General features: G+C 39.8%; 1 protein-coding gene across 5 annotated transcripts in view; it reads right to left on the bottom strand.

Moving 5' to 3' along the window:
* Window positions 1-26213, bottom strand: part of RTN1 (reticulon 1) — a 383578-nt gene that overhangs the window by 21327 nt on the left and 336038 nt on the right. The window contains exon 1 of one of the 5 annotated variants that reach the window (XM_078053777.1): window positions 2576-2778. The exons of the other annotated variants lie outside the window; for them this stretch is intronic. Within the exon in view, the coding sequence (XP_077909903.1) occupies window positions 2576-2636 (61 nt within the window). The 5' untranslated portion in view covers window positions 2637-2778. Of the gene's footprint in view, window positions 1-2575; window positions 2779-26213 lie in introns of those variants that run through there. 5 annotated transcript variants of the gene reach the window in all.

Genomic DNA, 26213 nt, shown 5'->3' on the forward strand with positions numbered 1-26213 from the left:
ATATTAATAAAGTAGATATAAGGTTCCTTCTGCTGGCTACTACAGTTCTTACGACGATTATATTAGTTCTAGTCGAGTCTTCATGAAATAGTCAGTGGGCTGCAATTTCTCCATGGAATGTTTACTAATATGGAGAAAACCTGAAGCTCACTTTCTTTATTCCCTTTTACAAGCAAAACATTCACCTGTAATACTTCTGGAGGACATTCTCAACAATGTTACACTGCATCCTGCAACCACATTCACAGGTGCTCCTAGATCACACCCATTTCGTCATTTGTACACCCGACCCTGCTCTGCTGGGCTACGGACTGGGCTAAGAATCATTACACACCACCCGTGGCTTCAACCCCAATTATGTATTAAACTCACTTGAGGATCTTTTTAAAAAATATTGATATTTGATCCAATTGAATCAGAACCTCTAGGGGTGGGGCCCAGGCATCCTTTGTGGTCTTAAAAGCTCCCCAGGTGATACTAATGTATAGCCAGAGTTAAGAACAGCTGTTTTTGATAATGAGGGAACTAACACGAAGATAACATTGAAAATGCTAAACAAAAATTTTATTATAGATTTAGTTTAAATGAAAAGTTCTCTTAGTGGAAAGAAAAAGGAATAGTTTACTTCTTACTATTTCTCTTTCATGCCTATAAACCCACCCACCCAGTTATTAGTCAATTTTCAAGATAATGGCTTTGTTCTATCTGACAAAAGGAAATCAATGGTACTGAAGACGACCAAAGGTCACGGAGTGTAAAAGACCTTCAACGATCTGGCATTAATCTTCACAAGTAGCTGTATATTGAAAATGAAAATGATTGTTTTCAATAGACAAACGATGACATTTGTGTTATTTTCTGATTATAAACAGCCATGCATTTTTTAACCCCTGTAGTGAGACGGTTGACTGAGGCAAAACACATAGGAGCATAACGAAATAGTGTCTTATATCTTATACAAATAAAACAGAAAATCTGCCATGTTTTGGCATCTACTTTTGGTAAGAATAGAAGAAACCCATAATCATAGTCTAAAAACCAACTTTTTTTAAATGTCTTTGTGTCCAACTAAACTTGATATTGTATCATGCCATAGTTGTCTGTGAAGTGTGTATATCACAATAAACTGGATAAGTCTAATACGTAAGAATGAAACGTCACCAAGCATTTTCACAACTGCCTTCTGTATAAAATATGCGATTTCATGTCACTGTCATCATTCTCTAAAATTATGCCCCTGAATTGCCATACATTTCTTATTTCCTAGCTTTTAAATGTATTAGGACCATTTATTTACTTTTGACAGTTGTATTTCCAGTAGACCCACATAATTTGAACTCGACTGTTATATTTTATGTCACCGCCACCCAAACCAACGAATAAGAGACAGAGCTAATGTGTTCTTAATTCTGAGGTTCATGTTTACTTTTTCTTTGCTTAAAAAATTTATTGAAGAAAAACCCTACAGGGGCACTAAAGATGAAAAGCCATTCTATTCTTTCTGTGATATAAAATGACAAGGGGAAAATGCCAGATTTAAAAAAAAAATCAGCTTCTGCTCCAGAGTATTTTTGGTCCCCTGAGGAACACGGCAACCCTTCAGGTTAAGTCAAATGTGCCTTCTTCAGAACCTTATTTGTTAAAGATTAAAAGGCACTTCATCTTACAAACACCCGAGTTTACCACACATAATTCATTCTTCCAAAATTCTCTCTTTCTCCTCATAATCTCAAACTCAGCAAGGTGAAGGGGAGAATCTTAATATAACAAAGGAGAGATGGATGTGTGAAGTATGAGGCTGAATAAAAATGGCTGAAAAGCAATCCAAGCGAGGCTGGAGGGTGGCCACACCCAGTGCTAATATGGACTGTTTCAAAATACATCTGTTATACTGGAGGGCACTCCGCACTGCTTTTTATTTCCCCTCTATTTGTCCCACAGATACCCATTTTTAATAAATAGTAGTTACAGGTTACCCCAATGACAGACAAAAACCCTGAAATATTTCAAAGTGAACCATCCTAAAATGTGGCTACGCCATCATATTTTCAGGATTTCGAGACCTAGTCTGCATTTCCAATCTCCTTTGTGTGACCACAAATAACAACCCTGAAATGGGTGTGTCCCTCTTAAAAGGATGCACTAGAGCCCTCTCACTTAATGGTTCTACCAGGACATTTCAGCCTTTCGGCGGAAATTAAATGGCCTGGGATGCATGGAACAATAAGAAAGCATTTTAACTCCGGGCATGAGAAGAGATTAAACAAGTACTGAACAATCAACGGATCCCAAAAGAGCTCCCGGAGGAGGCAACTGATGCATTATTTAAATTTCTAGCATTACAACAAGAAAACAAAGGGATGGGGGTGGGGGGTTTAAAAAAAAAAAAAAAGGAAAAGAATCCAAACACCATCCGTTTTGATTTTTGACATGACAAGTTTACTCCCCCCCAACAGAAAGCTCTCGGGGATGAAGCATGCATAGGTCCCACAGGTGAAATGATGCACAATGGCCGAGTCCGGGTCCCGGGGTTCCCGTGCACCGCAGGCATGCACTACCGAAATAAAGAGAATACCCTGACTTTTCCAGTTGCTCCACACACAGTCCATCTTGGTGGAATCGGCAGTGGCCTGCATCGTGCGGGCTTTGGGGGCTCGCCGTTGCCGTCCTCGGGGGCGCGGAGCTGGCACTCAGGGTCGGCGCCCCGGCTGCGGCGGCAGGGCTCGCGGTGGCCGCGCGGCTGCGGACTGACTGAGGCTGCACCAGCCGGCGCGCGGCGAGGGGCGGGCGCGTCGCGGGCGCCGCAGTCTCCGCGGCAGCGAATCAGCGCGGCGCGGCCCCGGGGCTGCCTGCGCGCACCGGGATGCGGCCGCCGCTCGACGCGAGAGCGCTGCCTCGGCCGGCCGGCCTGGTGACAGGCTGCCCCGGAGTCGGCTGAGCCGGTTCTGACCGGGGAGGCACAAAAGCGGGCAAGGTGGGGGGGGGGGGGGAGGATGGGAGAAGAGGAGGGGAAAAGGGTGGGGATCAGAGTGCGGCACTTGGACTGTTCCTGGGAGTTCTTGACACAGGGTGCATATTCTAGAAATTTCTTAGACACCTAAGAAACTTGTTGGGTAAGACGCAGGTGATGGCAGTACAGATAGCCGGCTTTCAACAGAATGCCCCCCCTTTCCCCAATTGTCTCCATTGCTCACTCACCTCTCTTCCCCATTTCTTTACATTCTGGCCACGATTTATTTTAATTGCCTGGCATCTTCCAAGCAACTGCCAGATCGCTTCCTCTTTCTGGAATATTCTATGGCTATCCAAAACCTTGTTGGCAAGCCACAGTCACTGTAAAGAAATCCTGCTGCTCAGTAGGTCTTATGTGTTTTTCCTGCTGCCCCTATTCTCCAGTTCAGTTTGTGGTTCGAATGAATAAATACCTATCAGAATGTGGTGCCTGTAGGCTCCGTTTCAAAGCCCCTGGACTCTCGCACGCAGAGTTATTGATCACTGCACTGACACTCCAGGAGGTCAGTTGTGGGGACATCCAAACAACTCAGGGAAGCAAAGGGTATTCTGCCTCAAAAGCATCATCTTTGGGATTGAGTGTTGGGGGCACATGGAGGTGGGCTGTGTGTATCATTTGGGAGATATAAAGTAGGTTTCCAAACCCAGTGAGTGAGTCGAGATTCAAGTCCCCAATTACAATGCAGATGTCAATGGGAGGAGGAGGACAGTGGGTGGTGACCTACTATTTAAATCTCACCATGAAATACTTTATCAGATCATACACCAAGAACTTTAGAGAATGGACAGGGGATAGGTACATTTTGATGAGGAAAAGGTAGAAATAGCACAGAGAAAGGACTCGAATTTGGGCATTGTCTGGGGAAGGCAGTCCTGGTGGCAGGACCCTTGGGGAGACAAAATAAAACATGGGGCCAGAGGACACCTTTGGAACTACAGGGGCATACAGAAGGAAGAGTTCCCATTTTATTTGTTGTGGCTTGACATCATCTTTTACACAGTATTTCTCTCTCTCCCTCGAAGAGAAATGGAGCCTTCACGATTCTTCCACAGTTCCCAGAGAGGTTCCTTGCCAGACCCAAATCTGCATTTGCACATCCTGCACCGGCAAGGACTTAAAGACAGTAGTCTCAAGGTTATGCTTGTAGCTATGATTTATCTTTCATTTTATGAAGAGTATACACTTTTAAAATGTGATCTTTGGGATCATGCATATTTTTCTTTCTTAGGATGTGAGCTTCCAGAGAAACCAAGCTTCTCTCCATAGGTCTGTAACATAACTGAAATTACTGAGGAAGCTTAGTAAAAATGAGATCAGGAGGATGATCTGGCACTTCTGGGCAGCTGAAGTCTCCTCCAAGAGGAAGGGGTGTCAGAGCTACCATGGGCTGACGGGAGGGAAAAGAGTTATTACAAAGCACTTTTCAAACTGACCTGCTCCAGTGATGGTAGTGACCTTTTCATATTTATATTTCCAAACCCACTCCAAATTTTTTTCATCATCATGGTCATGGTTGGGAATTCAGTCAGAAAATACTGAAAAGACAGGTATTTGATGATCTGACCAGCACTGAATTCTCACTGTATGAAGTAGGGCTGGACAAACTAAAAACAGGTGGGAACAAGACTCAGAAAGAAGGGGTTGGCGTGGGGGCTGCCTAGACTGGCTCCTTTCCAGTTGAAAACCGTTGGAGCCTTGGCCACTAGGAGGCACTGCCAGTCCAATGACAGCCCCAGTCACCAGCCCGAAGTCCAGCCGGTGCCCCCAGCTACCTTCACTGGTGAGTATTAAGTGTCCACCACGTGGGCAGAGCCACCGGTCACGGCTAATCTGACGGGCAGTACTGTGCAGCAAGCTGGGACGGCACATCCCTGGCTGCGGAGAGCAGGCAGGGGCTAAGTCTCCCCCAGGCGGAGGGGAGCTGTGTCAGCCTTCTTGGGCCATGCATTTTCAGGGGCCACCAAGCTGACCTTGGAATGTAAGCTCAGCTGAAAGACCACATTCTTTTTAGGCATGCCGAATCTGAAGACAGAAGCTTGATGATGCCCAAAAAGTCAAGATAGCAGTCTGATAGTTGAAGGTTGAGGTAAGGCGTCTGATGCCACAGAGATACACGCCAGTGAAATACGAATTGAAGGGCTTCAGGTTAAGGTGTAGGTGGTAGGAGAAACAAATGAATTTATTAAAGAAAAATCAGGCAGAAAAGTGTGAAGAGCTTGACTGAGAATTGGGGGATGTGGGCGTGAGGCCCACTTACATGGCAGTAGTTATGTGGCCTTCAGCAAGTATTTATCACCTTTGGACCTTTCTCTCATAATGAGAAATGAACTATACAAAATGAATCACAGTTTTAGATGTTTGTGTCTATGAAATAAGAATTTATTTCTTGTAGACATTGTAAGCGGGTACTTTCTTCGCACAAGTACCCACAGAGTATTAACTGAAAGCTCTTGCCAAGATTAAATGATAAAATGGGTAGAAAAGATATGTAAATTGTCCTTGAGTGGTGAAAGAAAACAGAAAGCAAAACAAAGCTTGCTAAAAGCGGGCAGGAACTGCCACTGTCTTTAAACCAGGAGAGAACAGACGGGCTTTGTACACAGCCAGCTCAGAACTTGGTTTAGGTGCCTGCCAGGAGAGGAAGTGATGTCTTTAGTTTTCAGGATGAAATCATGCTGTAGGCATTCGGTTCAAGGAAAAACAAAATTGTCAAGTTTTGAAATCTCATCTGAGATCAAGAGAAATGTTGAAGACTACCATGCCCAGAATGGCTGTATGGCGTCTGTTTTTTTCTGTAGCCCCAGGATTTCACTGATGAGAATCAGTGGCGCCTATATTGATACATTTAGTCAATAAATATTTACTGAGCACCTACTGTATTCTAGATACTGTTCTAGGCCTAAAGCAAAATTGCTACTTTTAAGAAGTTTATATGTTAGTAAGATGGGCAGATAATAATAGAAGAGGTAAATGTCTATTTCACTTGTGGACAGGTGTACAGGGGGAAACAGCACAGGTAAAGGGGATAGAGAATGGGAGTGGGGTGGAAGTTTTCTATTTTATGAGGAGGGTCAGCAAAGGCCTATCTCATAAGGTAAAATTAAAGCAGACACCAAACAAAAGAGAAGGAGAAAGCTATTAAACTATATGGGAGAAGAGCACTTACAAATGCACTGAGTTTCAGGACAGAATGTAATAGCTGGTAAGCTATATCCAGTTCAGAGAACTCCATGTTTGGGTGTGTGTGTGTGTGTGTGTGTTTAATGCTCTGAGAAGTATAGCAATTGGAAGAAAAGGCACAAAACCAAAAAAAGTACTTCATTATGATCAAAGAACACTCAGAACTCTGCTTTATGCCATATGGAATAAGGAAATTTAAAGTAACAACCAATTTGGCACATAACCCACTGCATCAAAATAATGCATGAATTGCCTTTATTTCGAACGACAGATTAGCACTTGTTATTTGCCAGGTGCTTTCTCATATGGTATATATTTAGTTGTTACAGATCCCTATGAGGTAGATAGTGTTTACCTTCATTTTCTTGATTCATTCATCCATTCAATCTGCAAACATTTGTAGAGCCCAAACTAAGTGCCTGATTCTGTAAATACAAAAGGAACTGCCCACTGGAAACATGAGTTTAGTGGGGGAGATTTACACATAAATACATAAATGCAATCAACTGATAGGTGTATGAACAGGAAAGAGTGGATACACAGTGATTAAGGGGAAGAAGAGGTTTCAGGAAAGGCTTCGGAGAATAGATGATAATAAAGCTGAGTTATGAACAAAAAAATAGGATCACCAGTTTGAGTGACAGGGATTTCCTGGCATACAGATAGGGCACCTTAACCACAGAGAGGTGCAGGGGACAGTGAGACAGATCCAAGTAATAATACTGTCAGTAAATGAAGGAAACACTGCAGAATTTCAAGGGGAGGAATAACATCTTGAGAAGTTGAATAATTTATCCAGATTTGGTTTGGGATTTTCCAGAGTTGTTAAAGACATACATTATAACCCTGAGCAAGACAAGAGGAAATCAATACCCTAACTCACATCATAGTGAAACTGCAAGGCATCAAAGACAAGAGGAAATCTTAAAAGTAGGCATAAGTGAATGACACATTGCCCCCAGAAACTGTTGGACCAGCCACAGTCTTTTCATTAACTGAACCCAGAAGACAATGGAATAATGTTTTCAAAGTAGTGAGGGAAAATAACTGTCATCTAGAATTCTGTAGCCAGCAAGACTAATATAGGTATTTTCAAATGTAAGAAATGAGAGAATTTCCTAACTATGAACCCTGTAGAAAAAGCGACCAAGGTTGGTACTTCTGGCAGAAGAAAACTGAACTTAGAAGGAAGAAGGGAAATGCATGAAAGAATGCTAAGTGTAAAAATTGGTAATGACTAATTTGGGGGGTTGTAAGAAAGGTTAAATTAAAGTAGTAGACAAAAATAGAACATAAGGTAGGAAGGAGTGATAAAAGTAAAAGCATCCTAACGTCCTAGTACTATTCAGGAGAACAGTAGAGATTTTAATTTAATTTTTTTTTGAGATCTTAATTTTAGACTATGAAAAGTCAAATTTGTAAGTTAAACATTAAGGGTCACCACCAGAAACAACTAGAACATAAAACTTCTAAATGAATAAAATGTATAAACAAAGTAATTAGTAAATCAAATTGAAGTCAGGAAAGGAAAAATATGAGAAGCAAAGTAAAGAACTAGTAAATAGAAAGGATAAAATAAAGTAGTAGAAAACATCTAAATATATCCAAATAATGCCAACCAAGAAGATGGAAACTCTCAGATTGAATGAAAAAAATCTAGCTAAAGGATGTTTATAAAAGAAAATCCTAAGGCATACTGACACAGTAAAGTTAAAAGTAGAGATGTAAAAAACTATACCAGATTAATAGATTTTTGGATAGTGATCTTGCTAACAAACTCACTTATTAATTCTAATTGTGGATTCTTTTGAAATTTTTATGTAAATAATCATATCTTCTCTGAATAAATATGGTGTTATTTCTTCCCTTCTAATCTTTATACTTTTATTTCTTTAGTTTGGCTAGTACTTCCACATATAATGTTGAGTAGAAGTGGTAAAGGGTATATATTCTTTGTCTTACTCCTGGATCCAGGGGAAAAGTGTGCTCAAAATTTTACCATTAAATATGGTGTTGGCTGTGAATATTTTAGCTGTCTTTTATCAGATTAAGGCAAGTTCCTTCTATCCCTAGTTTTTTGAGAGTTTTTGTCATGAACAGATATTGAATTCTATCAAATGCTTCTACTGAAGCTATTGAAATGATCACAGGGATTTTATCCACAATTCAGTTAATACATAAATTACATGGATTGAATTTTGAATGTTAAACCAACCTTGCACTCCTCAGATATACCCCAAATGGCTCTAATGTGACATTCTGATTTGTAACTTCTCTTTATGTCAATTTTAGCAAGTTTTATTTTCCTCAAATCAATTCATCCATTTTAAATAAGTTGTCAAATTTATTGGTGTAAATTATGCATAACATCATAATTTTATGTTTTTAATAATCTGAAGGAGCTGTAGCCATGTCTACTTTTTCATTTGCGATATTGGTAAGTTTTATTTTTCTCTCTTCATTTCTTGATCATCTTATTGGAGGTTGATCAATATTATGAATTAATTTCAAAGAATAAAATTTTTCTTTTGTTTTTTTTCTCTTTTGTATATCTTTGTATATGCTCTCTATTTCCTTCTGTTACTATTATTATTATTTCCTTCTTTTACTTTTGTTTTTCTTTCATTAGCTCCACAAAATAGAAGCTTAGATGAATTTCAGCCTTTCTTCTTTTCTAATATATTCATATTCATTTAAAAGTATAATATTCCCTCTAAGCACTGTTTTAGTGGCAACCTACAAGTTTTGATACATTATGTTCATGTTATTGTCCAGTTCAAAATATTTTCTAACAGTCATTGTGATTTTTTTTTCTTTGGTCCATTGACTATGTAGAATTACAAACTTCTGAGCATTGTTCTAACTATCCTATTGTTTATTTTCAGTTTAATTCACCTGTAGTTAGACAACAAACTCTATACAATTTTAATCCATTGAAACTTGCTTTAGAGTCTGGAATATGATCTATTTCTTTTTAAAACATTTATTTATTTGAGAGATAGAGCAGGGGGAGGGGCAGAGGGAGAGGGAAAGCAGCAGACTCAGCAGAGTATGGAGCCCAACATGGGACTCGATCTTATGAGAGAGATCCTGACCTGAGCTGAAATCAAGAGTCGGAGGCTTAGCTGGCTGAGCCACCCAGCCATCCCAAATATGATCTATTTTGATACATGTGTCAATTGGACATGAATGTATATTCTAAAGTTTTAAGGGTGTTCTATAAATGTCCATTTGGTCATATTGGTTAACAGCATTACTCAAACAATTTATCTCCCTAATAATTTTTTGGCTGTATGTCTGCCAGATCTTGAAATAAGTACATCACAACATCTAACTTTCATGTTGATTGATCTATTTTCCTTTCAATTCTGTCAATTTATATAACTTTATATATATTGGGCTCTTATAAATTTAGAATTATCATGTCTTACTGTTGAGTTAACCCTTTTATCTTTATGAAATGTTCCTCCTTATCTCTAGTAACACTCCTTGACTTAGAGTTTAATTTGGCTGATAGGGATATATATACAACAGCTTTATTTTGGTTGGTGTTTGCATGATACATCTTTTCCCATCCTTTACTTTCAAACTATTTGTATCTTTTTATGTTCTTAAAGATAGTATATTCTTGGGTCTTGTTTTTAATTCAGGCTAATAATTTTTATTTTTTTAAGGTGAGTGTTAAGTCAATTTACATTTAATGTAATCATCGATATAACTGGATTTAAGTCCATCATCCTGCTATTTATTTCTTATTTATCACATATCTTTGCTCCTTTGTTCTGCCTTTCTTGCCTTCTTTCAAAATAATCAAGCATGTTTTTTTTTTAAGATTTTATTTATTTATTCATAAGAGACAGATTGAGAGAGAGAGAGAAGCAGAGGGAGAAGCAGGCTCCCCGCTGAGCAGGGAGCCCGATGCGGCACTCGATCCCAGGACCCTGAGATCATGACCTGAGCCGAAGGCAGACGCTTAACCATCTGAGCCACCCAGGTGCCCTCAAGCATGTTTTTTATTAATCCATTTATTTCCCACAATAATTTTCTAGTTACACCTTTTTAAATACTTTGGTGATTAGCTTACAATGATAATGTTCATCCTTAACTTACTGGAGTCTATTGTATATAGTACTTTTACAATTTCCAATGCAATAAAAGAATCTTAAAACTGTAAATTCCACTTACTCTGTACTGATGTGACATTCTTTTTATATACTGCTACTCAGTTTTCAGTCAATTTGCTAATGATTTGTGTAGACTTTTTCTATCTATATTCATGAGATCTGTCCTCTTCCTTTCTTTTCTTATAATACCCTCCTTAAGTTTTTGTATCAGGGTTTTTAAGCTAGGCTTGTTATAAGATTTTTTGGTTTGATTTTATGGAGTTTGATTACAATAAGGTTGTTTTTCCTTTGGTGTTTATTGAGCTTCTCAAATCTGTATATTGACTGATGCCTTTTACCAGTTTTGAAAAAAAATCTCTGCCATATTTCTTCAAATATTCCTTCTGCCCCATTTTCTCTCTCTTTTCCTATAAATCCAATTATTCATAGGTCTGGCCTTCTGACAAGTTTTTTATACTCTGTTCTTTTCATATTTTTATTCAGTTTTTTCACCACCTTGGATATTTCCTATTGAGCTATCTCTGAATTCACTAATTTTATCTTCTTCTGTGTCCAAAGAGCTATTACATGTAGCTAAGTAAATTTTAATTTCAGAAATTTTATCTTTTAGTTCTAGAATATTCACTTGACTTTATTTTCATAAATATCCTTTCTCTGCTGAAATTCTCCATCTTTTTATCCATTTTCTTTCACATATTTATAGTAGTTTTTTAAAAGACTTTATCTAACTTCAATATCCAGCTCATCTATGGGTCAGCTTCTATTGTCTCTGTCTTTCTAAATTCCAGCATAGTTATCATACAGTGTTACACTAGCTTCAGGTGTACAATTAGTGATTCAACAATTCTGTATGTTGCTCAGTGCTCATCATGATTAAGTGTATTCTTAATCCTCTTTACCTATATCAGCCATCTGCCTGCCCACCTCCCTTCTGGTCATCATCAGTTTGTTCTCTATAGTCAAGAGTCTGTTTTTTGGTTTGTCTCTTTTGTTTTGTTTTGTTTTTTATATTCCACATATGGGTGAAATCACATGGTATTTGTCTTTCTCTGACAGACTTATTTCACATAGCATTATACCCTCTAGATCCATTCCTATTGTCTTCTTTGTTGTTTATCAGCCACATATTCTTGCCTCTCTTACATGTCTAGTAATGTTTTATAGTAGGATAGATATTGTGTATTCAAGAACCATACAGATAGGCAGTTGATGCTATTTTCCCACAAAAAGGGTTCACCTCTTCCTCTGTTAAGCAGATACGGTGAGGGGTTGATCACATCACTTCAGTTATATGATAGACTACAAAACAAGACTCAATACATTTTAACAGGATGGAAATCATACAAAATGTATTCTCCAACCACTTGGAATAAAATTAGAAATTGATAACAAGGAAATTTATAAATTCACAAATATGTGAAACTTAATCAATACACTTCTAAATAAGCAATGGGTCAAAGAAGAAATCACAAGGGACATTTAAAAATATTTCAAAATGAATGAAAATGAAACAAATATTCAGAAGGTACAGCCAAAGTAATACTTAGAGGGCAATGTATAGCTGTAAACACCTAAGATAGAAAAAAATAAATCAATAACCTAAACTTCTGCCTTAAGAGACTAGAAAAGGAGCACAACCTAAACCCAAAGCAAGCAGATGAATGAAGTAATAGAGATTAGAATGAAAATCAATGAAACCAAAAGTTGGTTCTTTTTTAAAAGGATCAACAAAGTTAACAAACCTTTAGCTAGAATTACTGAGAAGAAACAGATAAAGACTCAAATTACTAAAATCAGTGGTGAAAGAGGGGACATTGCTACCAACCTTACAGAATTGGAAGGATTATAGGGAAATACTATGAACAACTACAAACAAATTTGATAACCTAGCTGAAAATGAACAAATCTTTAGAAAGACATAAACTACCAAGGGGAGATAGAAAATATGAATAGATTGAGATGAATAGACATTGAATTAGTAATTTTAAACTTCCCACTAAGAAAAGCCCAGGTCGAGATGGTTTCACTGGTGAATTCTACCAAACATTCAAAGAATACTTAACACCAATCCTTCACAACTCTTCCAAAAAGAAGAGGAAGTGGGAAAACTTTCCATCACACTCTATGAGGTTATCGATAACCCTGATAAAAACCAGACAATGGCATTATGAAAAAAGAGAATTACAGATCAATATTCCTATGAATATAGATGCAAAATTTCTCAAAAAATACTGCCAAACTGAATCCAGCAACACATAAAAAGGATACACCATGACTAAGTGGGATTTATGCCAGTGATAAAACAGCCAATGTAATACACCATCTTAACAGAATAAAGGACAAGACCCACATAATCATCTCAATGCAGAAAAAACCATTTGAGAAATTGATCACCCTTTCACAATAAAAAATGCTCAACGAACTAGGAACAGAAGGAAACTTCCTTAACCTGAACATAGGAATCTCAAAAAAATCTCACAGCTAACATGAAACTTAATGGCAAAAGATTGAAAGCTTTCCCCATAAGATCTGCAGTAAGACGAGGATGTTTGTGCTGGCAATTTCTATTCAGGATCGCACTAGAGATTCTAGCCAGGGCAATGTAACAAGAAAAAGAAATAAAACTGATCCAGATTGGAAACGAAGAAGTAAAACTACCTCAGACAAAATGAGCTTGTATATAGAAAATTATAAGGAATCAAAAAAAATATTTAGAGGCAATAAACAAGTCTAGCAGTTTGCAGGATGTAAGATCAGTGTACAAAAACCAACTGTATTTCTACACACTAGCAGTGAACGATCCAAAAATGAAGTTAATAAAAAGTTACATTTATACTAGCATAAAAAATAAAATAGGGGTGCCTGAGGGGCTCAGTCAGTTAAGCGTCTGCCTTCAGCTCAGGTCATGATCCCTGAGTCCTGTGATGGAGCCCCACATCAGGCTCCCTGCTCAGTGGGGAGTCTGCTTCTCCCTCTCCCTCTTCTCTGCTCATGCTCTCTCTCTCTCTGAAATAAATGAAGTATTAAAAAAGAATAAAATATTTAGGAATAAATTTAACAGAGAAAGCATAAAACTTATACTTTGAAAACTACAAAACATGGTTGAATGAAATTAAAGAAGACCTAATTAAATGGAAAGACATTTTTGTTCATAGATCAAAAGGTTTAATATTGCTAAGATGGCAATATTCCCCAAATTAATCTACAGATTCAACACAATCCCTGTCAAAATCCAAGCTAAGTTTTTTTTTCTTTCAGAAATCAACAGATTAATCCTAAAATTCATATGGAAATGCAAGGGACCCATAACAGACAAGACAATCTTGAAATAGAACAAAGCTGTAGGTCTCACACTTCCTGATTTCAAAACCTACTACAAAGCTACATTAATCAAGACAGTGCAGTACTGGCATAAGGCTAGACACATAGGTCAGTGGAATAAAATTGAAAGTCCCAAAATAAACCCTAATATATACGGTCAACTGATTATCAACAAGGGTACCAAGACCATTCAATGGGGATAAGAACAATATTTTCAACAATGGTGCTGGGACAACTTGCTATGCAAAAGAACAAAGTTGGACCCCCTACCTTACACCATATGCAAAAATTAACTCATAATAGATCAAAGACTTAATGTAAGAGATAAAATTAGAAATCTCTTAGAAGAAAACAGGCATAAATCATCACGACCTTGGATTAGGCAGAGGCTTCTTAGTTATGACACCGAAAGCACATGGAACAAAAGAAAACACAGATAAATTGGACTTCAGTTTTGACTTTTCGACTTCCAAAAGAAACCAAAGCACTTTTGTACATCAAAGGATACTATCAAGAAAGTAAAAAAACTGAGACATCACCTCATACCTGTCAGAATGGTTAACATCAAAAACACAAGAAACCGGGGTGCCTGGCTGGCTTTGTCAGAAGAACATGTGACTCTTGATCTCACAGTTGTGAGTCTGAGCCCCACGTTGAGTGTAGAGATTACTTAAAAATAAATAAATAAAACACCACCACACAAGAAACTAGTGTTGGCAAGGGTGTGGAGAAAAAGGACTACTCATGCAGTGCTGGTGGGAATGCAGACTTTTGCAGTCACTGTGGAAAACAGTATGGAGGTTCCTCAAAAAATTGAAAATAGAATTACCATATGATCTAGTAATTTCAGTACTGGGTATTTGCCCAAAGAATATGAAAACAGTAATTCAAAAAGATATATGCACCCCTATGTTTACTGCAGCATTATTTACAATAGCCAAGATATGGAAGCAGCCCAAGTGTCCGCTGATAGATGAATGGATAGAGAAGATGTGGCATATATACACAATGGAATATTACTCAGCCATAAAAAAGAATGAAACTTGCCATTTGCAATGATATGATGGATCTAGAGAGTAAAATGCTAAGTGAAATAAGTCAGAGAAGGACAAATACCATATGATTTCACACATTTGTGGAATTTAAGAAACAAAACAAATGAGCAAAGAAAAAAAGAGACAAACCAAAACACGGACTCTTAACTATAGAGAACAAATTGGTAGTGACCAGAGGGGAGGTGGGTGGGGGGACTGGTGAAATAGATGATGGGGATTATGAGTACAGTTATCATGATGAGCACTGAGTAATGTATAGAATTGTTGAATCACTATATTGTACACCGGAAACTAATATAACACTGCATGTTAACCATACTGGAATTAAAAAAAAAATTATATGCAGTTAAAAAAAAAAAGATTCCTCCTCCAGATGGCTGCAATGCTGCATCTCGGCGTGAGGCTTGGTGAACAGAGTGCGAGCGGGAATTAAGCCTCATTTGCCATGTTGGCCAGGCATGCATGCTTACAAAGGGCACAACCTGGCAACTTTGCACGGCAGCTTGGATTGCTACTTAGCCCACCCTCCGAGCCAGCCTTGTTCTCTGTCTCAGCCTCCACTGACAGCACAACTCCGGTTCCAGCCAAAATTGCTCTCCGGAGCTCCTTGACAACCTGCGTTTATTACCGTCCCTTTCCTGTTCCTCCCTTCCCATCACATTTCTCAGAATTTCTATTGCTGGACGTAACTTGAATTGGTTTCTGCAGTCTGCACATTTCCACTAGACCAGGGGCATGACTCTGTTTGCAGACTTTTTCTCTTCCTAGGGATTCGGTTCTTCAGACTTGCCTTTTATATATCCCTACCCTCTAACTGTGGGTGGCTCCAGATTTTCTGTTTCTTTTGTTACTACCTGTTGCTCAATGACTAACTGTATATATAATAATGTTATCACATGCGCACGCACACACACTAACTTTTCCAGAATGCCTTGCACAGAGCAATGGGCAATAAAGCCAGGTCTTAGCCAATAAGATATAAAGGAAAATCTGCTGGAGGGCTTCTGGAAAAGATTGTTTTCCTGATTAAAAAGCAAGGAGAACTCATTTCTCACCCTCGCTGCCCCCAGCTTTCTTTGAGGACATGATGCTTGGACTGTTGCAGCCATGTTGTGACCATGAGGAGAAGGCCATGATAACTGTGAAGAGTATAGTGCCCTAATATTGTGTCTGTGTTGGGCCATCAGTGTCTCTGGTATCTCCTACTTCTAAACTTCTTCCTTTTTTTTTTTTTTTAAGATTTTATTTATTTATTTGAGAGAGAGAGAGAGGGAGCACACGAGTCGGGGGAGGGACAGAGAGAGTGGGAGAAGCAGGCTCCCCGCCGAGCAGGACCCTGGGATCATGACCTGAGCTGAAGGGAAACACTTAACCGACTGAACCACACAGGCGCCCCCCTCTCCTACTTCTAAACTTCTTATTAAGTGCACACTCAATGTCCTCTTGGTTCATACTGATACTAGTTTGGATTTTTCTGTCACTTGGCGCCAGAAGCATTCCTACTGCCAAGTCACTGACTGAGCTTCTATACGTAGCAGGGTTAACACTGGTGTATTTTTTTTCTGATCCCTCAATTATTATATAGACTCTTTGTTCCAGTGAAGAGCAACAACACCTTCTGTCTCCACTTCTTGCATATGCCTCTCACCATGAATGAGTTAGACATTTTCTTTCTTCTTTTTTTTTTAAGATTTTATTTATTTATTTGACAGAGAGAGATAGCAAGAAAGAGAGAGAGCACAAGCAGAGGGACCTGCAGGCAGAGGGAGAGCGAGAAGCAGGCTCCCCGCTGAGCAAGGAGCCCGATGTGGGGCCCGATCCCAGGACCCTGGGATCATGACCTGAGCCAAAGGCAGACGCTTAACCGACTGAGCCACCCAGGCGCCCCAAGTTAGACATTTTCAACCATTTTCTTTGAGGGTCATCATTGACCACTTTGACAGAAAGCTACAGCAAATGGAACAACTAAAGAAATGGGTTGCTACTGCGAAAATGTGCCTTGTGTATCAATGTAAAAGAAACAGTTTCAATAAATCATACATCATACAAGGGAGATACTGATGATTTTGCAATAGCGCCTTATTAGTACAAAGTCACCACAAAAAAAAAGTTTCCTCCGCTGAACATGCACTAATGAACAAGGACCAGGAACTGGATTAAAAATAATGACCTCATTAAACATTTACAGCATAGCAGTAAAATTTGCAAAGACTTACAATTTTGCAAACCACCCCTAAGAGATGTATAAGGAAATTTTTTTTAAAAATGTGAATCTGAGAGCCCAGGAAGCTGCTGAAGCAGCACTGAAATGTTTTCTCAGAAAGAGGCAACCTGAATCCACGAAACCAGAGTCTCACTATTTAAGGTTTGGAATTTCAGAGGAGGGCTTTGTGTTAGGAAAAAAAATAGATAAGGGACAAGAATAGTCAATTATTGTAGGGAATAGGTACTAGAAAAAAACCCTGCAAAGTTCGGTAGCACACAGCCATAGTGGAATAAAGGAATAAGAGGAATACAAACACAAAGGAATAAAAACAAGGAAGATTGAATCACTACGCTTCCTAAATTATGAACATCTCTTCACTTGTAGCTAACCTAAAATCATGGAACCTCTCTTTTTATTTTAATGTGTTGGGTGGTCTGTGTTATAGTGAGTCTAGAAGTTTCAGGGACCAGAGAGGTATTCTTTCTTTCAGAATAATGGCCATAGTCAGTCCCAGGCAAAAAACTCATATGACGCGAATTTTAAAAGATGCTTATAATGACTCTGTTCTCGTCCAGGGACCTTGCAGGAATGCTTTTGAAGTTGGCTAACTGAAGATCTACACAGATGAGTCTCCTCACAGGGCTCCTGCTCTCAGAAATACACTTAGGGCCACTTCTTGCCTCAGCTTCAGTGTTTTTAGCATAGACTTACTTTTGTGGTATAAAATATAGAGCTGTGCTCCAATTATATTCTTATTTTTCCTTTAACCTAAGTGATGATGGTTTTTAAGAGTCTTGAAGGTTAGAAACACTGACTTAAAAGTAATTTAGCAAAACTGACATCCGATGTTATACTTGAAGTTAAAAGAGATCAAGAGTGTTTTGACCAATCTCCTTCAACCACATGTTTGAGCAGCTCCATGGGAGTACAGCAGTCTCTCAGCCCATTCATGTGCTCGAAAATGAAACATGTGTGCTGGTATAAGCTGAATAAGTGTGTGTATACTAAATCAGTATGCTCAGAGAAGGTAAATGACATCCAATGATCATAAATAATGTCTATTTTTTGCAATGTATTTTGGGCCATGTCAGAAGGTGTTTACTATAATCAAGAAGTAGTCTCCTTGGAATGCTCCTAAATATCAATATGATTATTAATCAAGTCTTCTTAAAAATTTTTTTTTCATTTATTTATTTATTTTAGAGACAGAGAGAGAGCGAGCAAGCGTGGGGGCCGAGGAGGGGGAGAGGGAGAGAGAGAATCCCAAGCAGGCGCCACACTCAGGGCAGAGCCCAACATGGGGCTCAGTCTCACAACTCTGAGATCATGATCTGAGTTGAAATCAAGAGACGGATGCTTAACTGACTGAGCCACCCAGGTGCCCCAACCAAGCCTTCTTAAGTAATTCCCATTAAAATACAAGCCAACTGGGCAAGTTACATTTGCACCGTATTCTCTGAGGACTTGGCCACCTAAGCCAGCGCACAGAGCCAACCGCAGTGCCGTCGCGGTGAGCATCCAGCCCTCCGTCTACCACACTGAAGCAGCAGACTCCGCAGTACCACATACGGGCTCAGCCTGTGTTTGCTATGTACGGAAGTGTGCATGGGGAGGAGAAAAGGCTGTTAAATATTTAAGTTTTCAAAGAGATATTTGTCTTGCAAAGATACATGTCAAAGAGTCAAATTTGTGAAAGGGGAAAATGTCCAGTGTCAAAGTTGTCCCTCTTTAAACCTCCTTCTTTATACAGTCTTACCAGATGTGCGGAGGATTCTTACTTCCTATTTTTAACCTCCGTTAAAGACAAACCACCAGGAGTTTGTGGGGGGAAAAAAGCCCTTCTTATTCCTCCTTTTCCAACTGTCAGATAACATGGAATGAAGATTATATGTAACTCATACATAAATCAAAGAGCAGAGAAAAACATTCCACTCTCAAAAGAGTAAGCGTGCTACCAATAATAACACACAATCATTAATATATACCAAGCGACAGACACTGGGTTAAGTATTTCACGTGGATTCTCTCCTTTACTACAACAAACTTATAAGGGCTGTAAATACTCCCATTTTACGGGGGTGGGGGTACAGAGGGGAGGGGAACTTGAGGCTCAGATTAGATAACTTGACCCCACCCCCAAAGCCCCTTAGTGGCAGAGTCAGGTTCAGACCCAAGTTTCCCAGGCTTCCGAACTCTGGCTGTGATCCAAGATACTTTACTGCCTCCTGACATTTCCTAACAACCACCCTCTGTCTGTACCAGAGAACCCAGGGGCTGCGCAAACAAAGGATCTAAAGCTTCTGAACCTGAAAAGGCCAGTCCCGAGGTAGGGGACAGCTCCAAGCCTCTATGGAGCTGGCCTTGGGCTCAGAATTCAATGAAGGGAGAGGATATGGTGTGTTCAGTGTTTTGTTTTGTTTAGTCATTGGCTAGTGCCCACAAAATGAAAACAAGACAGCTCAGCTATTACATTTCTGACTTCTAGTTCCTGCCTTTCTCTTTCTCGAAATGGACACCATATGACTTGATGCCACAGTGATTAGGAAGTGATCCGTTGGACACACAAATGCTGGGAGTCTCTGAAGTCAGCCTTGCTTTCTCTCTGGACTTTGGGATGTGAATCTAGTCTGCTTAAGATGCAGCAATGGCAGAAGAAAGAGTTCTGGCTCAGTCATGTACTGGTCTCACTCCTTCACATAGTTTGACTTCCCTGCATTCAGGGTCATCAGCAGGAGAAAGAAGATAAGGCTTACCACACACAGGTAAATAGGCCAGGTGTTCAGTTCATAGCAGCTGCTGCCAGTTCAGAAGGGGGTAAAATTAGACAGTGCACCTCAACATAAAAAGCCATTCCACAGTAGTGAGTAAAGCACTATTAAGTTACCTCAGGACCTTGAAGGATGTTACTTTAAAACACTGTTATGTTCCAAGAAGAATCACTATTTTTTCTACCATGGTGTTTTGAGTTTCATATAATCCACACAAAGGATCCACCACGTGGCAAATTATTTTCCAAATTAATATCAAGGGAGGTATTACCTTTATTAAAATAAATTATGTTTTATTAGATAATGACAGCTATTTAACAAATAACTTGGTGTTGAATAAATGAATGAATACAAAGCATTCTTTTTTTACCTTGATTTTTTGTTGTTGTTGTTCAACCAAGAAGCTCAAAGCCAAATGTAATATAAAATCAGAGGAACTATACTAAGATTTAACATAGCACAATTACTTCACTCATTTTTCTTTATGGACTTGGTTTCCTATTTCTTTTTTTAACTTTCATTTTAAAGCTTTTTAAATTTCTATTTATTTATTTTTAAGTAAGCTCTACATCCCATGTGGGACTTGAACTCACAATCTGAGATCAAGAGTTGTGTGCTCTACTGACTGATCCAGCCAGGAGCCCCAACTTTCATTTTTTTTTAAATTGAAATTTTTATTAACATACTTGTAGATTCACTTGCATTTTTAAGAAATAATACACGGGGGGGTGCCTGGGTGGCTCAGTCGTTAAGTGTCTGCCTTCGGCTCGGGTCATGATCGAGCCCCGCATCGGGCTCCCTGCTCAGCGGGGAGCCTGCTTCTCCCTCTCCCGCTCCACCTGCTTGTGTTCCCTCTCTTGCTGTGTCTCTCTCTGTCAAATAAATAAATAAAATTAAAAAAAAAAAAGAAATACACAGAGATCCTTGTACACTTTGTGTAGTTTCCTCCAATGGTAACATTTTGAAAAACTGTAATACGGTAGCATAATCAGGGTGTGGACATTGATTCAATTCCCGCAACCTTCTTCAGACTTCTCCTACTTGTACTGGGGTGCGTGTGTGTGTGTGTGTGTGTGTGTGTGTGTGTGTGTGTGTGTGTGTGAAGCTCGCTACAATGTTATCGCTTGTTCAGGTTTATATATCCATCATCACAGTAAAGACACTGAACGGTTCCAACACCACAAAACTCTCTCCTTGCCCTTTTTTAACCACACTCCCCTCGCACAATCCTCCCACATTTAATTCTATTTTTAACAGGCCTATTTCCTACATGTCTTGGAAGTCCACAGGAGATAAGTAGGAATGAATAAATATTTTTAAAACAAGGTTAAGCCTCATCACAGCCTTGGCGATGTCGGCTAAGCCGGCCAGGAAGCAAGCTGATGGCGTCTCTACGCGTTACCAGTGTAGCATCTCTCCCAACCCTGCGGGAACATACATGCTACAGGCACTTTGCCACATTTTAATTCAACAAGTAGTTGTCGAGTGCCCAGGGTTTCAGGCATGTGCTAGGTGCTGGAATAAAGATGAATGAAAGTACAAGTGTTCATCAATAATTGGGAGGCAGAAATGTAAAGCAGTAATTGCAATGCAGGTGATAATCACAATTTCTTCCAAATATTTGGTTTCCAGTACAGATTAAGGAGCAGAGAGTTGGAGAAATAGAGCTATTTTAACGATTGCTAAAAATTACCAATTACTAAAAATGTTTTGGACAATGACTTTACTTAAAGCTAGGGGGGTTACTACCAAAAGGAATTATTTAACAAATGCCATTCCAAAAAAAATCCAGACATAAAGAGGGTGTGTGTGTGTGTGTGTGTGTGTGTAGTATTCAACATACTGAAAGATCTTCATCTTTTATACTGAAAGTTCTTTTCATACTGAGAGAAGTTCATAGCTTCATACTTGAAAAGGAAGCAAGTGAACAGGAATAATTCTAAATTGAAGGGTGCAAACAACAGAGCACACCTGGGCAAGAAAGGGGGAAGCAGCAGAAGAGGTAAATAAGTACTTTAAAAATTGCAAATGGCAAAGAGCAAAAAGACAAGTGATTTGTAAAAAATTACAATGAGAAACCAAATAATACTATTGAATATGAACTAAATACTTTCTTCACCTAAAATTAGGGGGAAAGTGATACATTTATTCATTCATTCATCCCAAAATACTTACTGTAAACCTATCAAAGGCCAGGCTTCCTTTTAGGTGCTGGACAGAAAAAGGAGAGCAAGTCACAATGAGGCCCCACACAGGAGGCGAGGTATGCAGCCGAGCACACACAATTATCATAGAGCATGAGAGGCCCGTCGAGGGGAAGGACAGTGAGTTACAGTGGTCCTGAGAGGGGTGGTTAATCAAGATGTGGTGAAGAGGGGTCAGGAAGGGTTTTCAGGAGGAAGTGGTGTCTAAGCAGAGTATTGAAGGAGGAATACACTAAGTCACACAAAGAATGTGTGACTATGGGGCAAGAGGTGGGGAAGAGAGGAAAGGGAAAATGGGAGTGCCCACGCAAAGTCCTCGAGGACAGGGAATCTGGAGGCAAAAGTCAGAGTGCTCAGCAGGAAGCCAGCATGTTAATTTGGGGGTCAAGAGACTAATTAAGGTACAAAATGTAATTACTTGAGAATGACAGCTGTTGGGGAGAGAACATTAAAATTTACTGAGCATTTACTATGTTCCAGACACTGCACTGGATGCTTTTCGTGTGTCACCTCATGTTAATTCTCACAACAACCCTGTGACTTGGGGGTGATTAATTTTGCTTTACAGATGAGGAGCCCAAGATTTAGACAGATTAAATAACTTGTTCAAAGTCACATCATGTATAAGTGATAGAGCTTGGATTTAAACTCAGAGGGGTCCAATTCCAACACCTAGGGTCCTCGGTTAACTGGGTTATTTTCTATTATCTGATTTCTAGTGCAATTTCATAATTAATATAAAAATCACAAGAACATAAATTCTGGAATTTTGTTTTAAATGAAACCAGTCATCAAGGACATGGTCTAGGGTCAACATATTCAGCCCCCATTCAGACCTTTAGTCCTACTTAACCTTCAGTCTTCCAAGACACCTCCCTGACAGTCCCGCCCCCTCTCGTACTGGGTTAGGTGCCACCAGGGATGTGCTCATAATTCCCCTTGGCTTCTTGTCTGCTCCCCAAAGAGACTGTAAGCTTTTAGGAGGGCAAGTTCATCACTGTGTCATTAGCACATAGTACAGTGCCTGACATATGGCAGTTAGTTTTAAAATACCCAGTAGACGAATTTTCTAAATCAAGATTAACAGGAAAAAGTTAACACTGGAATGTACACTTACGACAACTATCTTCAACGTGCAAGTGGAAAAAGTGATGTGAGCTAGTTTTGGCACAGGGACTGTGCAGGTTAATGAGTCAATGTCTTTTGTACACAGGTTTCCCTCTCTGAAAGTTTGCTTTATGCCCCATTGCTTTTATGAAAGACCTATGCTAGTACCTGTTTTTGCTAACCGAAAGAAATCCAAAGAGAATCTTCACTTGTATGAAACGGTAATTGTTTCTTCACTTTGTGCCATATCAGCTCACGAAAGGTTTCATAAGAATGCTCTACTTTCAGATAGTGGGGGACACTTGTACACCAGGTCCTTAGAAGGTTCTGTGTATATAACAAACGCTGTTTATTTTCTATAGCATATAAATGACCTTGAGAATAGCATCATCATTTATAAACTGCAGTGGTAGCAATTGGGGAACAGGTTCGATTAATTACCAGAAGTTTTATGGCCTGAGAGAGAAGTCAGAGTTTGATGCAAAGAAAAAATTAATGAAATTCTGTGAGAGGCCCAAGAGATAGGCTAAAGCTTAAGTGGGTACCCAGCTGACTGAAATCTGGAAAAGACTTCTGAGGGCAAAGGGCACAAACACAAACATGGTATGTGTTGGAAGAATGCCAAAAAGGAGGCAAGACAGTATGAAAGATGGAGGAAAAAGGAAGCAAAGAGCAGGGCAGTGTTCTGTTAACTATCAGCTTTAAAAATCACTTGGTATATTCATTAAAAATGATAATTTCTGTATCCATCCTTGATTAACCAAATCAGAGCTACTGGGGATGAAGCCCTAGAACTTGCATTTTAACAGGTGTTTTGGGGTTATTATTAAGAACTGAAAAAATAGTGGCCCACTAGTTCTTAAATCCATGAAATGTGGTAAATAACAAGAGCACTGAGAGCGATAAGGTTCAGATATGCTTATTCTCTAAGAGGTAAGACTCACAGCCCAGAAAGATTTTTCGGAAAGACATTATGAATTAAGATGATGAGAACAGATTCATCATATTCTCCACACCCTACCTAAGAAGCAGACCTCACCACAAATCTACTTTTGCACCTGCTCCACAGCCCTCTCTTCATGTCTCCCGAAATGAGGGGCACTGGCTTTCACCTCAAGAGTTGTCTGTAGGCCCTGCTCCTTCTTCCTTCTGATGTGCCTTCTGAACCCCTTCCTCCAGAACCCCACTCTTTGAGTCCTTCTATAAGGAGCATACCCGTAGGTGTCGGTTTTAAGTTGGTTGATTTGATATATTCACACATTCTGAATTTAAAAAGCAACACCAGTTTGATTTTTCTCAGATTTTGAGCTTCTAACAGACAAAGGTTCTCCATTTGATTTTCATTATAGGTTATTCAGGACATCTTTTTCCAGGGATGTTGGGACCTCACGGCTCTGGTCAATGAGGAAACAGTGGTTAGTATATGAAGATAAAACAAGACATAAAGAAACAGGAAAAGTCCTTATTTTTTTAAGAGGCATGAGGAGAGATTTACAATTTGATACATAGCTCAAGAGGTCAAATACTGCATTAAATGGATAGAATATGATGTAGAAGGAAATGAAACAAGAGATTGATATGAATACTGGAGATATTTATTTATTTATTATCTATTTGAGAGCGACAGAGGGGGGAGGGGCAAAGGGAGAGGGAGAGAGAGAATCTTAAGCAGGCTCCATGCTCAGTGAGGAGCCCAATGCAGGGCTTGATCTCACACCCCTGAGATCATGACCTGAGATGAAATCAAGAGTGAGACACTTAGCCAACTGAGCCACCCAGATGCCCCAATACTGGGGATTTTTAATCAACAAAAGTATAGAACAAAACAAAATCTGGCCCTGGGGAGGGAGATGATACAGGTGGTCATACTTGCTCTGGCAAAGGAAGATAAGGGCCTGGCTTCCACAGGTAGATGGAAATCTAAGAAGCCTCCGCTGGCTTTCTCTTAAGTCAATTCAAAGCACTTGACCAGACTCAGGCATTCTTCTAGCTTTGAGAGGTGGCCATAACTCAGGAATCATGACCTCATTTAAGAGCCAGTGGGAAAGTGACTAGCCACCCCACTCATGTAAGGGCAGTAACATGGATTTTAGTTTTGCAAGCAAATTTCTTAGCAAACCATTTGGCCCATTTCTGTCTTTTAATGTTAGAACAATCCCCTAAAATAGTATTTCTTACAAAAATAACATTCTTTTCCCACTCCAAGTATCTTGGTATCTAAATGCTATTCTAAGTATTTCAGAAAGATAAATTAGTCAAAGCTATTTACAACAATGACTACCACTGCTGTGGCCAGAGAGAGAGAGCTCCACTCGGATTGCCAAGAAGGAACAAGGGCGCCATATAAGCCCTGGAAAACAAGCCAAGGGGAAAAGTCCTGCTTGGGGCTCTGAGAGGGTTTGGAAGGCTGACAAAGCTTCGGCGAGGGGCGGGGAGGGGGGGGTGCATGTGGGGGAAGGAGAAAGGGGCCTTTCTCCAAAGTTTTATCTGAGGACTGCATGGTAACACTTAAGTGGCCCAGCTCAATTATGGTAGCTATTCTGGCCAGCCCTTTCTATCAGCAAGTTTGAGGCCACTAATGAGTCACAAAACCTTCCATTTCTCTAAAAGGCTGGGGCCTGGTCTTTGTTTCATGTATGTTCCGGCTTCCACTATCTGGGGGGGAAAAATGAACTTAAACACTGACGTCATTACAGATGACTCTCGCCGACTCAGATTGCGGATCGCTGCTTTCCTGTTTCTGTTTTACCTTGTGCCTCTTTCTTTGTAAATACTGAAGGCTTGTTGTTTTCTCACGCTTACACAGGTCCAGTCTGGATCACAGCACGTGCTGGGACCTCAGGGCAGAAGGCCCCTTGCCGGGCTCCCAGGTACAGAGGCACAGGCCTCCCTTCTCACTGGTGCCACCTCCTCGAACTCTCCACTGTCCCCATTAAGCTCAGGACCACAGGCATGGATGAGGCTCTAACAGACTGACAAGCTGCTTCTCAGGTTTTTGAAAGTGAGACACACAGACCACTTGCTTCAGAAGCATCACAAGAGCTTGTTAAAATGCAGCTTCCTGGACCTGCCCCAGGCCTCCTGAGTCAGAACAGGGAGCGGGGAATCTGCATTTTTAACATGTTCCCCAGGTAATTCTTTTTTGTTTGTTTTAGAGATGGAGGAGGGGTTGGGGGCAGAGGGAGAGAGCATCCCAAACAAGCTCTGTGCCCAGTGTGGAGCCTGCTGCAGGGCT

This window comes from Halichoerus grypus, chromosome 8 (genome assembly GCF_964656455.1).
Source record: "Halichoerus grypus chromosome 8, mHalGry1.hap1.1, whole genome shotgun sequence".
Lineage (NCBI taxonomy): Eukaryota > Metazoa > Chordata > Mammalia > Carnivora > Phocidae > Halichoerus > Halichoerus grypus.